The following is a 15300-nucleotide window of genomic DNA, read 5'->3' as shown; positions in this document are numbered from 1 at the left end:
ACCTGATTATATAAACTTCAGGCCCTCAGGTGGGAAGCTCAGTGTTCAACCCAAAAAAGGAGCTGTGAAATCTGTCCTTACCTTACCCAAGTCAAATAACCTGCCTCAAGGTTTCAAGCAAAACACACGCTTTCTAAATCATTTTCTATAAGGAAAGGAAATGCGAAAATTACAGGCGGACTCTCACCGTATCTTGTAACCCTATCTTGTAATTCATGTATCTATCCTTTCTTTCTTTCTCTCTCTCTCTCTTCAAGTTCACATCAAAATGGGCAAACAGTGACATCTAATGCAGAATGCAGATTAAAGGGAACCTGGTAAACCGACAGTCTTCAGGATCATAAAAGTTGAGAAACATGTGAATGGAGTCCTATGAAGGTTTGGTGTAAAAAGGATCAGACAACAATTCATTATTAGCAACAATTACAGCTTTCCATCCCTCATTGCTACTTTAGTATCCCTACCTTGTTGGCCATCTTGCATATAGTATATTATTATTATTATTATTATTATTATTATTATTATTATTATTAAATTGGGAGCAGGGGATAATCCATCTATAATGAATAAGCCATCCTTGACAGCTTCCATGCAGATTTAATAATAAATAAATAATCGAGAGCAAGAGGAAGTGGGGAGGTGGGATTAACAATTGATTGGCACAGCAGAGAGGGAGCAAGGAGAGAAATTAAGATAACAGGGTGGATGGACAGGTAAAAGGTAAAAAGGTTAAGAACCCCTGGATGGTTAAGTCCAGTCAAAGGCCAGTCACTTTCAGGCCGAGGGAGCCAGCGTTTGTCCACAGACAGCTTTCTGGGTCGTGTGGCCAGCATAACTAAACCACTTCTGGTGCAATGAAACACCATGACAGATGCCGGAGCGCATGGAAACGCCGTTTACCTTCCTATTTATCTACTTGCGCTGGTGTGCTTTCAAACTGCTAGGTTGGCAAGAGCTGGGACAGAACAACGGGAGTGCACCTCATCGAGCGGATTCAAACCTCCGACCTTCCGATCGGCAAGCCCAAGAGGCTCAGTGGTTTAGACCACAGCGCCACCCATGTCCCATGGACAGGTAGGTTAATAATCTCCTACAGCAAGGTTAGCTAACCTATGGCTCTCCTCCAGATGTTGCAGGGATGATGGGATCTGCAGTCACATCTGGAGGGCTGCAATACTGAAGGGATAGCTGAAGTCAGTACAGCATGAGACTCTTAACCTCAGGGTTGTAGGTTTGAGCTGCACATTGGGCAAAAGATTTCTGCAGCACAGGGGTTTGGACTAGATGACCCTTGTGGCCCCTTCCAACTCTACCATTCTATGATTCTGTGACTATGATTCTGTGCTTCTAAGACTGCCACTCCTGCTCTGAATCCGGAAAACGTCAATCTGAAGGAGCAACCGCATTTCCTCTTGCTAACCTCACTCTTCATTCTCTCTTTGTTACCCAAGGTCCCCCTCCTCCTCTTCCTCCACCACACACACACACACACACACACACACAGAAAATCCTTTTAAAAACCGGAATGTCAGAAGAAGAAAACGATTTATGCAAAAATTAAGTACATGTGCACAAGCTTAATTAACTTGTGTAATTAATTCTGACTGGGTATCCTTGACACAGACTCTGGATTTGGGGGAAGCAGAGGGGGAGGGGGAGGCACAGCATGAAAGAAGCAGCGCAGCTAACAAAAAAGAAAAGAAAAAAGAACTTTTCCAGGAACGAAGCATAAAAATGTTTGCTGTGCTGCCACTGCTGCTGCTTCCTGCTTCCATCCCCGCCCAAGTGGCTCTGATCAGGGAGTTCCAGGTTCTTCCCCAAGCAGATGACCTTATGCTCGTGCCTGCTCACAAATCCAGATTCCCGCCCCAGTGGTTCCAATCCCTTCTGGAGGGGGTATTATTTTCTGAATGGAAGGCGAGGAGTGAGCTGCATGCTGAGAGAGCCCAGGCGGCAGCAGCAGCAGCAGCAGCAGCAGCAGCAGCAGCGCCTCCCCCTGTGCTTCAGCTGGGTCCTGGTGCCCAGCCGCTGCTAGAGAGACTGTCAGCCCAGAGATCTGCAAAGACTGACTAAAGATGAAACAAAATAAAAAAATTCCTTCCAGCAGCACCTTAGAGACCAACTAAGTTTGCTATTGGTATGAGCTTTTGTGTGCATGCACACTTCTTCAGATACACTGAAACAGAAGTCACCAGACCCTTATATATAGTGAGTAGTGAGAGGGTCGGGAGGGGTATTACTCAGAAGGGTGGTGGAAATGGGTGATTGGCTGGTAGGTGTGGTTAACGACTGCAATTGGTCTTACAGGAAAAAGCAGGGGGTGAGATGGCTAAAAATAGCTTCGTCGGGTATAATGAGATAAGAATCCAATGTCTCTATTCAGACCAGGTCTCTCCATGGTTTTAAGTTTGGTAATAAGTTGCAATTCAGCAACTTCTCTTTCCAGTCTCTTTCTGAAATTCTTTTGTAATAAGACAGCTACTTTGAGCTCTTGTATAGAATGTCCTGGTTTCTCTGTTCTGTGATTCCTGATATCAGATTTATGTCCATTTATCCTTTGGCGTAGGGTTTGGCCTGTTTGCCCAATATAGAGAGCTGAAGGGCACTGTTGGCATTTGATGGCATACACAGTGTTAGAAGATGAGCAATTAAAAAGTCCTGAGATGGTATGTTTGATGTTGTTGGGGCCAGTAATGGTGTTGTCCGGGTGTATGTGGCAGCAAAGTTGGCATCTGGGTTTATTGCAGGCTCTGGTACCAGTGTCCATGTTAAGTCTGGTTGTTGTATTATTGTGGGTGAGGAATTGTTTAAAATTGGGTGGCTGTCTGCAGGCAATGAAAGGTCTTCCTCCCACAGCTTGAGAAAGAGAACTGTCATTGCCTAGGAGAGGTTGTAGATCTCTGATGATGCGTTGTACTGTTTTAACTTGGGAGCTGTATGTGATTACAAGTGGTGTTCTGTTATTTTCTTTTTTTGGGTCTGTCTTGCAGCAAGTTCTCTCTGGGTATCAGTCTGGCTCTGCTGATCTGTTGTTTAACTTCATCAGGTGGATATTTTAGTTCTAAAAAGGTTTGCTGTAGATCTCTTAGGTGAGAGTCTCTGTCTGTAGAGTTGGAACAGATGCGGCTGTAACGTAGCAGATGTCAGAGTTTCCCAGCCACCCCGGGGAAGGAAGCAGAGAGGCAGGCAATGGCTAGAACAGAGAAACGACTCAGGCTCGGGGCAGGAGAGGTGCAGGGGCTTAAGCAGAGCCTGGGCTCAGATCCAGAATCTGGTTTCAATGCCAGGATGCTAAACGCACAATGCATGGTCAAATGGGATTGTGCTTATTACATTTCTATCCCGCTTTTTTCTTCAAGGAGCCCAAGGCTGTATTGTTTTTACTGTCCCATGTTATCCCCCAAACAATCCTGTGTGGTAGATTTATCTCAGACAGAGAGAGAGAGACCCAAAATCATCCAACTAGCGTCAAGGCTGAGCAGTGATTTGAATCTGAACTTTCCTGGTCCTGGTCAAAACTCTGACCCACTAGTGCTACAATAAGGGATATTGTTTATTTATTTTATTTTTATTTGTTTGTTTCTGTTTTATTTCTATACCGCCCTATACCCGAAGGTCTCAGGGCGGGTCACATAAAGGATTACATACATAAAATCAAACAACAACCCAATAAAAAAAACCACCCTAAAAAGAGACAGCATTTTAAAAAGGTATAGGATGTAGATCAGGTCAGGCAAAGGCCTGGTTAAAAAGCAATGTTTTTGCCTGGCACCTAAAGGTGTATAGTGAAGGCACCAGGTCAACTTCCCTGGGGAGAGCATTCCACAGATGGGGAGCCACTGCAGAGAAGGCCCCGTTCTCGTGTTGCCACCCTCCTGACCTCTCGAGGAGGAGGCACACAAAGAAGAGCCTCAGAAGGTGTTGGCCTTGTGAGTTGGAGAACCTTGGTTCAAATCCTTATCCGGCCACTCAAATGATTCTTTATTTATCCTGCTCATCTCCTGCTCTCTCTTCTTGCCTTCCCTCCAGAATGGCCGCTCCCATCTTGCTTTGTACTCTGAGAACCACCACCAAACCCCGTGGCCCTACAATTTGAGGCAAGGTTCGCTAGTTGACTCGAAAATCTGAGACAGATCTTTGCCACATGTTTTTGTGGACCATTTTATACAGCAGGGGTGAAACCTTCATTCAACAGTCAAAGCAGGAGGGATAACAACATTGACCACTTATACTTGAAGGATAAAACATTTTTTTTAAAAAAAGATATGGAACAAGGACTGGACGTCCAGCAACAATGACTCTGCCCACTGACTCCCAGGCACACAGCCCCCAACGGCAGGCTGCCATTCCCCTCACTCTTTTGACTTGTGCACAGGGGGCAACAGCTGAAGCATGGCCAGGGTTTAATCTGACCAGGACCCCAGGAAGGACTTTGTGTCTGAAAGAATCCCAGGACTCTTTCCTCCATGGAGCAGAAGGCTATCAATGGTGACATTCTTCTACCTCTATTGTCAGAAGCAACATATGCCTCTGGATGCCAGTAGCTGTGAACAACAAGTGCAGAGATCACTGTTGTGCTTAGGTTCTGCGTATGGGCTTCTCCCAGACATTTGGGGGGCCACTGTGAGAGCAGAGTTCTAGGCAAGATGGGCCTTTGGCACAATCCAGAAGCCTCTTCTTATGGCCTTATCAGAGAAGGAAGCATGGAATCCACAGAAGGAGGTACTGGGCTGCTTTGTCCCATGGGCATCTTGCTATCAACACCTAGGGTTGCCATATTTCAAACATAGTTGTTGAGGGTTTTTTTTTAATTTTGGCCAAAGTTCTGGGGTGGGGTTTTTTTTTTTTAGCTTTTGGCCAAAATTGTTGAGTTTTGTTTTGTTGATGTATTACAGTATTTTAATATTTTTTTGGAAGCCGCCCAGAATAGCTGGGAAAGCCCAGCCAGATGGGCAGGGTATAAATAATATATTATTATTATTATTATTATTATTATTATTATTATTATTATTATTATTATGTTTTTGATTTTTTGCATAATTGCAAAGAATATGGACATTCTGAGCTATTTCTGAGGAAAAACAACATGGGCTGCTGCTGAACATCCAGATTTTCCCAGGCATTTAGCTGAATTCCGTCTAGGCACTGCTTGTGGCCCCAGTATTCCATGTGCGTCCATGAAATTCTGGACTTATGGCAACCCTACCAACACCACAATGATTACCACACCCACCCTCAAACCCTGAAGTGGTCTACATCAGAGGTCTACTCAGGAACAGGAAGAAACCAGCAGGAAACCAAGAAGGCAGGGAAGTGGTTGTAAAGGTATGAATCTCAGTCACTTCTGGATCTATAGTTCATTATAGATCTCTTGTCATGCGCTCCAGGTTCCAAGCCAGATCTTGCAAAACTGACTGGGCTTGAGTATCCCTGAGTCCTGCTTCCACACCAGCAACACCCTTGATCCTGCCACGCTCTCCAGCTCTGCTCCTAGGATTAACTGACCTCAGACAGGGACCTCTTGAAGGAGTTCTCTGCCCCAAGCCTCTCAGTGTTCACAATGGGGAAGAAAGATGTTAAATAGGCCTATACTCCATGTGACTGTGGCAGATCTGTTTGTAAATTTGAAATGCAGATCTGCCTCAGTCTGTCTGAGGTGGGGCTGGAAGAAAAGCCCCCCAGGGGATGGTGGGGGGTGGGGAGAGGCTTTCCTCCCATCTATGCTCATTTCCAGGATCAGAACCCGGCTGAAGGAAAGGAGGCAGGAATTGTGGGCGGAGGTTTCTGAGTGCTCCTTTGCTTTTCAAGACACACACCCTTATACACAATTACAGAGATCCACATTTAAAAGGTAGGTGTCTACTGCCATCATGTGTAGTCTGAGCCTCCGCTTGGGAGAAAGTGGCTGGACAGCTTGGGTTGTGTGCCTGTGGGTGATTGCTAAGGTGAGGAAGTGGTTAAAGTGTCAGACTAGGACCAGGGGAAAAGCCAGTGTTCACAGGGTGACCTTGGGCCAGTCACTGCCTCTCAGCCTAACCTACCTCACCTCACAGGGTTGTTGTGGCGGAGAACTATGCACAGCATCTTGAACAACTAGGAGACAAAGGTGGCACAGAGACGCAATAAACCCGTAGGAGCAGGGGTTACGCTGGGGCCCAGATGAGAAGTCTCTGGGGGCTGAATCTGGCCAGCGGGTCTCAAGTTTCCACTCTCTCCTTTTAGACCAAGTTCAAGACCTCTTCCTCTGCCACAAGATGGAATTAGCTGCCTCAGGCAAACACGGTGCCGCACAGCGCAAACCAAGCACACCAGAACAAGCCCCCGAAAACAAAAAAAAGAAGAAACAAGTAGACATCCATAAAGAAAACTGCCATATGAGGACAAATCCCTCAGCGATCAACGGGTTTTGAATTGGCCATCTGCAACTGGCAGTGTGATTTTTCAATGTCTGCAACATTTGCTTCAAAAGCACACACACAGACACAGTGCCCTCTCACCAGCTCCCATGTTTTGGGGGGATTTGCAGGGAGTGGGTTCTGGGCCAAAGGCTGCGCCACCATACTTCTTTTTTGTAAATTATACAGTAGGGCGAAGAATCAGAAACGTATGTTAAGATAGCCTAAGGGTATGACTTCTTAAACCTGACATAATTATTGTTGCTTTGACAAGCCAAGGGCAGGGGCATCTTGATTTCAAAAAGGGCTACTCCAGATAAAGGTAAGGGGGGCAAAAGAGGAGTGACTGGTTTGAACCCTGGATGCCCCAGGACGTGATGCAGCCACAGCTGGACCTCAGAGCTGGTCTAGGCTCCTGCAACCCAGAGAAGCCCCAAACTGACCACCCAGGTGACGAAGGCAGCATCAAACAGATGCCAGCACTTGGGCCTGAATGGGCATGCCAGGACTTAATACTACTGGCAGCCTCAGCTTCCTTTCTTATTTCTGAAGGCATTTTATAGTCAGGGGGTGGGCCAGCTGGGCATAGACACGGTCACAGATGCTCACTTTATTATTTTTGCTTTTAGTGTCAGTGCAGAAGAAGCAAAACTGCATTTTGTTCCTGGAGTCATGATGGTGCTACGGTCTGAGCAGGTTTAAAATGCAGAACTGCACATGCTCAGAGTGTTGTTGCTTTTAATCAAGGTTGGCAAACCTTTTTCGTTTGTCTTCTCTCTCACACACAACACACACGTTAGGAATGTTGTCTAGCATGCAAATGGTGGGGGTGTAAAGAGAAGCCCATTAATTGTATGCTTCACCACTGAAGTGATACACATGGCTGTCTATAGCAGAGGAGGCCCAGGGGATCCCTGGTTTTAGCCAAAGGGCACTTGCTCCCTTGAGAATCTCCTGCAGCCATTTCCAGGATAACTGGTTCTCCTCTACGCAAGGCAGACCCACATCATACACGACCCAATCACACAAGTTGACTCCAAAGAGTCCTGGGAATTATAGTTCTCTTGGGCAAGGGTGCTGGGAACTGCAGTTCTGCGAGGGGGAACTACAGTGTCTAAGATTTTTCAGTGTGGGGAAGGGAGCCATGTGTTGGATGTATGGTGTGTGGACCTGCCCTGACGCAAGAGTTCTCAAAAGTGCAAGGATCTGCACCTTAGGGAGTTGCTAGGGAAGCAGAATTCTTCCCAGTACCCCTGCCATTTCATGTCATCCCATAGGGTGGTTGAGACCTATGCCCACCACCACCACTACCACCACCATTTTGTCACTAGGATGGAGGGTACCAGAAGGCCAAATGTGCATGTAGGCCTGCACCACTTTTGAGAGCAGAACCGAGCCTTCAGCTATGTCACAGAATCTGGGTTCCCTCTGTGCCACAGTACTTCCACTGCTGAATGCAGTATGCCTTTCTTGAATGCCCATTCCTGGAGCGTTGTTGCGCTCATATCTTTCTTTGGGGCTTCCCAGAGGCATCCTGTCAGCCCCTCTGTGACTGACTAGTACTGGGATAGCTGGGCCATTGGCCTGAACCAGCAGGTTCTTCGGAGGTTATATTGATATGGTTAACAAGAGGTACACTGATGGGCAAACAGTCTGGCTTGGGCTTGGTCTTTGGGCATAGCCCAGCGGTAGCCAACATGGTGCTATTGAGATGTTTCGGACTACAACTTAGCATCTCTGCCCATCAGCCAGGCTGAGTGGGGGTGATGGGAGTTGGAGTGCCAAACATGTGGAGGGTGCCAAGTCAGCTACTCCTTGCCTGGCCACAAAACCACTTATATCCCCAGTAAGTCACAGGATGGCCACCACTAGCCAGTTGTATGTACCCACCGCCAATTTACAGGATTTAGCTTCCAGCTTGGGGTACTACTGCTCCCTGCTGAGCTACAGACACCCATTGCAACCATCTTCCCATCTCCTTTTTCTACCTATCCCTCTGTTCCCATTTTAACTGTTCAAATATATCCTTTGGCCCTCAAGATACTGCTGAACTACAGCTCCCACCATCCCAGGCTTGCAGAGGGTGATGGGAGTTGTAGTCCAGCAACATCTGGAGGACTGAATGTCCCCCACACCTGAGACAGGTGTGGGCCAGAGGTAGTATTTCACATTTGTTGTTTAGACGTTTAGTCGTGTCCGACTCTTTGTGACCCCATGGACCAGAGCACGCCAGGCACTTCTGTCCTCCACTGCCTCCCACAATTTGATCAAACTCATGCTGGTAGCTTCAAGAACACCATCCAGCCATCTCATCCTCTCTCGTCCCCTTCTCCTTGTGCCCTCCATCTTTCCCAACATCAGGGTCTTTTCCAGGGAGTCTTCTCTTCTCATGAGGTGGCCAAAGTATTGGAGCCTCAGCTTCACGATCTGTCCTTCCAGTGAGCACTCAGGGCTGATTTCCTTAAGAATGGATACGTTTGATCTTCTTGCAGTCCATGGGACTCTCAAGAGTCTCCTCCAGCACCATAATTCAAAAGCATCAATTCTTCGGCAATCAGCCTTCTTTATGGTCCAATTTCACATTTAGCCTACAATAATAAACGTAAGCAAAGAGCAGGGGGCGGGATGCAGTCTGTGCATGCACAGGGGCATCTATGTTTTGCTTTGCATGCGACAGAAAGTGAGCCCTGTCACTGAGAACTAGCTCCGGGTTTGAGCCATCACAAAACCTGGCACAGACGGAGAGGCGCTTCTCTCCCGCTATTCAACCCTTGCTAAACACCCAAAACAGCAATGGGGAGCAAGCAGGAGGGAGGAGGGAGAAACTGGAACGCTATTAAAAAAAAACCAGGAAAACAGAAGCCACCCAGAGTCCCAGTCGCACCACGGCAGCTATTTTGTGCATTAAGAAATGATGTTTCTTTAAAGTCCTCCCGACAATTAATTCTGGCATCAAAGCAGAGCAAGTGTTTTGTAAGCACATTTGCATAAAAGGGCCCAGTTGCCAGAGTGCCCGCGCATAGCTTCCCTTGGATGCAATTTTAGGACTGTGCATTCATGATTTTTTTTGGGGGGGGTGTCTCATAAACTGAATGGGTGCTTTAGTGTGCACCTTAGTGATCAACTGTGGGAAATGGGGGGAGAGAAATCTGACTCTCCCACACACACACACATACCAGGAACAACAAGGCTGCTAATCATACAGAGCTGTCAGACGCCCACCCCATTTTGAGAAGTGTCCCTTAGTTCACTTTGCAACACTGCAGAGCACAACAGAGGTTCCCGTTCCTCCCAGAGCCTCGATGCTCCACAGAAGGGGAATGGGTGGCCCTTTGTTTCAAAACCCCACACCCCTACAGTATTCCACATTTTGAACGGGCAACCTTGGTTTTGAGATACTGCCTAGCACTCCAGAACCTCATAAAACCTCTACGATTTTCAGGATGTTGCTTTGTTCCTCCCCCACCCTCGTTAAATATCAGAGCTTCATAGAAAATAATTGCCGTCCTTTACTTCAAACTCCATTATTCCAGAGAGCCCTTTATTTCAGAAATGTTCATCTGACAAGCCAGGCTGCCAGAGTGCTTTTATTTAAGAGACAGTCCCTTCTTCCTAGGAAAAGGGGGGGGCGGGGAGGGAATCCAACTTCGCAAAAAGAAGGGTGGGAACCCAGAGCTGGTTGCCAGGCCAGGGAAAGACGGCATTTGAGCATATGCAGAGTTCCTTTGCCTGACACTAGAGTTCCAGGGAGGGGCATCCAGGTCAAAGGCTGTGACGTCTAAGCAGGTGCGCAACGCAATACATCTTTTTTAAAAAGCAAAAGCATATCCTGTTTCGGACAGGAGAAGTTCTACACAGCCACTGCTGGTGCAGGTACCCAATTTGGGGGTGTTTTCATCTGGCAACCTTATTTTTAACACACACACCCCTTGTAAGAAACAGCCGCTTGCATGATTGCAGAAGTAGGGAAATGAGGAGGGGGGCAACAGGGAGTAGAAACACACATACACCCCCACCCCTCCCTCAGTGACCTAGAAAGTAGATTTACTCCAGCTATTGATTAAAGTGGAATGCAATTACCCACTGCATGGACCTGCTGGCTCCGATAAGGGAAGGAAGCGAGTTCATTGCAAAGTCACAAAAATTAAAGTCAAGGCTGGCTCCCATCCCCACTTCCCCATTTTTTCAAGCAACCCCGGATCCTCAGCCCTCCTGCCTCTCTGCTCCCTATCACTTTCTTCCGATTCCTTCCCCTGCGGGCTGAAAACTACCCACCCCCACTCCCGCCAGCCTCCTAGCCTTCCAACTCTAAAAGCATCTCGCCTCTCAGCTGAGCAAACCCTTTCATTTAGCAGCCAGAGCTTTTGCCTTTCAAACGTCCTTCTACACCTCAAAAGTTGTGGGTTGTGGGGTGGTTGTTTTTCTCCTGTTGCTAGAATGGCTCCCTTCCCCGCCCTGCTTTTTGGATGCAGTTAGGGAGAGGGCAAGAGGAAGTAGCCCCAACTTTATTTTGAGCTGCGCATACATACACACACAAACAACACACACACTTTTCAGCCCCCAGTGAAACCTGGCCAAGCCTGGAAGAGCTGGCAAAGTGAACAAGCTTCCGGGCTCTCTATAAGGCAGGAGGGAACAAAACCAAAACTGAAAACCAGTCTAGTGCTGAACTGGAAACCCCCCAGTGTCACTGATTGCAAAAACAATGACAAGAGTTCGGGGGGGGGAGGAAAAAAGCTGTATTTGGCATTTTCAATTCACCCCAGAATTCTGGGTTTCAAAAGAAGCGCTTGCTCCATACAACCCTGAACCATATGTATACAGTGATGGTCCCAGATGTTTAACTCTGAGGAAAAACCAATTGTATACATGTCCTGCATTTACTTCCAAGGAAAGGCATTTCATCTAGGAATGCTTGTCCCCACTAAGAAAAAAATATGTTCGATGAAGAGTTTTGTGCAACTCAAAAGCTTGCACACCCCAACCTAGCTGATCAAGTAAAGCTGGGTCTCTTTGCTATCTTTGTATTTCCTAGTCTGTTAGGACAAACACAGGAGCCAGCATCAGTTGGAGGAAAAGGAGAGGATGTCATTACGATGTGGCGGTTAGACTAGGACCAGGCCAGACCCAGGTTCAAATTCCCACTTGGCCACAAAGCTCCCTAACTGATGCTGGCATCACAGTTGCAATCTCTCACCCAAACCTACCTCACAGGACCGTGATGAAGATAAAATGGAGTCAGGGGAAATCAAGCATGCAGCCTTGAGCCCCTTAGAGGAAAAGTGGGATTATAAATGCAGGAAGTTTATATATTAAAAAAAATTAAGTGCTTTGTGATGTGATTGAGCCAGGATGACTGGGCGCCCATTTATTCCAAGTCCTTCATCATTACAACCTGTCTCCCTGGCTTCACATGGTGATGAAATAAACCAATTTAGTTTGATAGGAGGGGGGTCTTTGGGGGGGGGAGCAGAGGAAGAAGCATTTCCCAATAGGGAAAGTGTACGGAAGACCAGCTCAGAGAAGCAAAGATGAAAGGCATGGAAATGGCACACATGCAGGCCCACACAAAGAAAGCCCCATGTGCACAACGCCACGCTTAATTCATCATCCCAAACCTTCACTCGCCTGCCTTATAATTGCATCCTTGAGCAGTGAAGGACGGAGAGGTGGACAGCTTGCACGGAAGGATCACACAATGCCACTAGGGAGATGCACACCTGACAGGCCTGCAGGCTGGGAGCCATGCTGGAACTTCTGCCTGAGCATCCACAGACTGACCTCTCCAAAGAGAGGCTGATGGATGGAGATGCCAGCCGCTGGCAAGTAAAGTTCAGCACTCTGCCCTCCTCAGCGAGCCGCAAAAGGAAGCTTGGAATTTTGACCTTCTCAAGGAATTCTGCCCATGTCAAGGTGGGAGGCAGAGGCAGGAGCTCATTCCCTGCCTCACACACACAAAACTGGATCCAGAAGCCAGTTGAGCTTCGGGAGTCCGTGGAATGCCAGCCTGCTCAGATTCTGTCTTTTTAGTTTCAGCCTAGCTGGTCTATCAAACGGTACTTAGTTTGTTTCTTCTTTGTTTCCTCTTGGTAAGGCTAAATCCTATTCCGAACGGCTTTGTTCTCTTTCCAGTCACTTCCTGCCACTCACCCACCCACTGCCACCCCAACACTAACTGCATCAGATGGGAACTGAAGGATACCCAGGATTTGGAAAACTGGGGAGTGGGGGGGGGGTTGGAGACCGCCATTTTTACTTGTGCACGTTCCTGCAATCCCCCCCCCCATCAAAACAAAATTTGAAAGATTTGCATAGAGACGAGGCCAACTGTCAGCCCATCTTGATTCTCAGCAGAGAGAGAGAGAGAGAGAGAGAATGAATCAATGAAAGAAAAGCAGGAGGGATGTGGATTCGCTCCGAGGTCGACGGGAATACAGCCAGGCAGTTTTATATTCTATTCTACAAACTCAAGGCACAGGCTGGGATGAAAGAATGAGAGGAAGAGAGTAAGAGGAGGAAGGTGGGAAGCGGGCGGGAGCGGAGAAGAGATGATGTAGCTATCTGAATACCCTTTTTTTAGAACTGCGATCTCCGGTGGGGAGGGGATTAAAAAGTTAGACCAACCGAAAATGTAAATACACGCACGCAAAAGCCGAAAACGATGCCACAAGAATGACAATGTAAGGAACTGGAACCTTTCTCGACAGTGGGCTTGAAAATGTACTATTTTGCACGGTTGGTGGGGTGGGGGGGATAGAGAAAGGTCAAGGAACTGCAAGGATCCCACCCCACCCAAAGACATAAGCAGGCAGGTCTCGCCCCCCACCTCCCTGCAATCCAATTTTGAAGTTGACGGGGCACCGGTGCCTAACCTTCCAGGGCACAGCCTTTGCCCTAGGCGACACCCAGCTAAAAAAAAAGGAGGAGGAGAAAGGTACTACGAGGGAGAGAGCATGCAGAAAAGGGGGTGCCCCGATGTGCCCACAGGTCGAAGGATAAATTGGGGGGGCACACACAAAAAGCGCCCTCTAACAAAGCCCGGCAACCACCACCACTGCAGTGACAAGAAAAAGGGGGCGGGTGGGAACCATGCCATTGTTCCCCCCTATCCACACACCCCTTTGCTGCAGCAGCCGCGGCGAATATTAGGGTCACACAATGCGGGTTGCGAAGGCGGAGGGGGGGGCGAGTTGAAACCCTACAGTGCGCAGAGGTTGCCCTCCCTCCTTCCCTCCACCAGGGCCGCGGTCCCTCCGGGAAGCGCCCCCCCGCCTTTGGGGGAAAGAAGACCAGGCAGCTGCCCGCCTTGCCTGCCAGCTTCACCCCTCGGAGTCGCGGCACGGGGCAGCCCGGGAAGGCTGCAGGGAGGGGCAAGAGAGACCGGCGCCGGGAGGGCAGCCCCCCAAGCGGGCCGGGGATGACCCGGTGGGTCCGTGCGCAGGCAGCGGGGGTCTCTCCTGCTCTCCTCGCCCCCGCCCTGCTGCCCCGCGCTCTCCGCGGTTCCTCCTTTGCGCGCAGCCGGCGCTTTCCTTCCTCGCTCGCTGCAGGAGCGCTTCCAACGCGTAGAGGACAAGCGGGCAATGCCAGAGCAGAATCGCCCATAGCAGCCCGGGAGGGGGTGGGAAAAAGAAGCAGCCGGGGGGGGGGGTTGGAGGGAGAGAGAGAAAGAGAGAAAGAGAGAGAGAAGGGGGGTAGACTAACCCCCCCCCGCGCCGATCTCCGCGTCTCCTCCGCGCTTACCTCTGCCAGCAACGCACAGCAGTAAAATCCCAGCCGCGGCCACCAAAGGCGAGTGCCTGCCGCCGCCGCCGCTCCCTGCCGATCGCATCCTGCCGCTTCCCCTCCGGTCTCTTTCTCTCTCTCTCTTTCTCCCTCTCGCCGGCTCTGCACCTGCACTCGAGCTCCCCCAGCGTTAATCTATGCTAATGAGATGCGGCGAGGGGGGCCGGCCCGCGGCGGGAGGGGCGGGGCCTGCCCAGAGAAGGGGGAGGCAACTGTTTACAACTCCCATGCGGGAGAGGGAGGGAGGGAGAGCGGGGAGGAGGGGCTTTCCGGGGAAGGGGCGGCGCCGCCTCTTGGCACCGCCCACTCCAAGAAAAACAACAAGCGCGGCTCCTGCTCTCCCCCTGAAGTTCATCAGCACCCAGTAGAGAGGAAGGTTGGTGCCGTCCAGGGCAGCAAACGCTCCTTTGCAGATAAAAAATTAAAAAAATGAAATGAAACGAAATGCAAAAAATTAATATTATTTATTCTTTGTTATGCACAGTGTTCTGTAGCCCCACGCCACCCCAAAGCTGCCAGCGAATTAGGAAAAAAAAATATCCACAAACCAAAATAGTAATCCTCTTACGATGAACGTAACAAAATTATTAAAGCAGTAATCATGTTATTACTGTAAGTTATTTCAAGTCGCAAGATTGGTAAAGAATTGAGCCCCCTAAAATATGCAAGCATTAATGCTGCGAGGAATTGTGAAATATGCACTGAAAAGCATATGTATTATACATATGCGCATTATGCAAAGGAAACAGCTCCTGCAAACAGCCTTTTCATTATTACAGAATGTGTAATTCTTGGTGAGGCGTCTTTAAAAGAAAATCATTTTTTCTGCCAAAATGCAAAGCTAATGGCTTTTTTCCCCCCCGTGCATTCACATCACCGCTCCATACCAACCATTCAAAATGTATTGTGCAGTATTTCAATGGAAGGAAACTCGGTATCTACTAATCACATCCACGGCACATTTGGTGGGCCGCTCTTAACAATCCGCAGCTCCATTAAGCAATCTACAGACAGAACTGAGAGCAAAGTTATACCCTTCCATTTGACCGATGAGAAAGCGAAAAGCAGTTCTCGCATTTGATCCAGGATCCTTCAAAATGAGAAGGAAGCTGTAGCAGGTACG

General features: G+C 48.5%; 1 protein-coding gene across 1 annotated transcript in view; it reads right to left on the bottom strand.

Moving 5' to 3' along the window:
* CADM4 (cell adhesion molecule 4) overlaps window positions 1-14313 on the bottom strand; it is a 139044-nt gene extending 124731 nt beyond the window's left edge. The window contains exon 1 of the mRNA XM_082232704.1: window positions 14136-14313. Coding sequence (XP_082088830.1) covers window positions 14136-14223 — 88 coding nt within the window. The 5' untranslated portion in view covers window positions 14224-14313. The remainder of the gene's footprint in view (window positions 1-14135) is intronic.
* Between the last annotated feature and the right edge of the window lie 987 nt (window positions 14314-15300).

This window comes from Podarcis vaucheri (assembly GCF_965113315.1).
Source record: "Podarcis vaucheri genome assembly, chromosome: 7".
In the NCBI taxonomy this organism is placed as follows: Eukaryota; Metazoa; Chordata; class Lepidosauria; order Squamata; family Lacertidae; genus Podarcis; species Podarcis vaucheri.
Note: the sequence above shows the minus strand (reverse complement) of the source record. Positions and strands in the feature narration are given on the sequence as shown.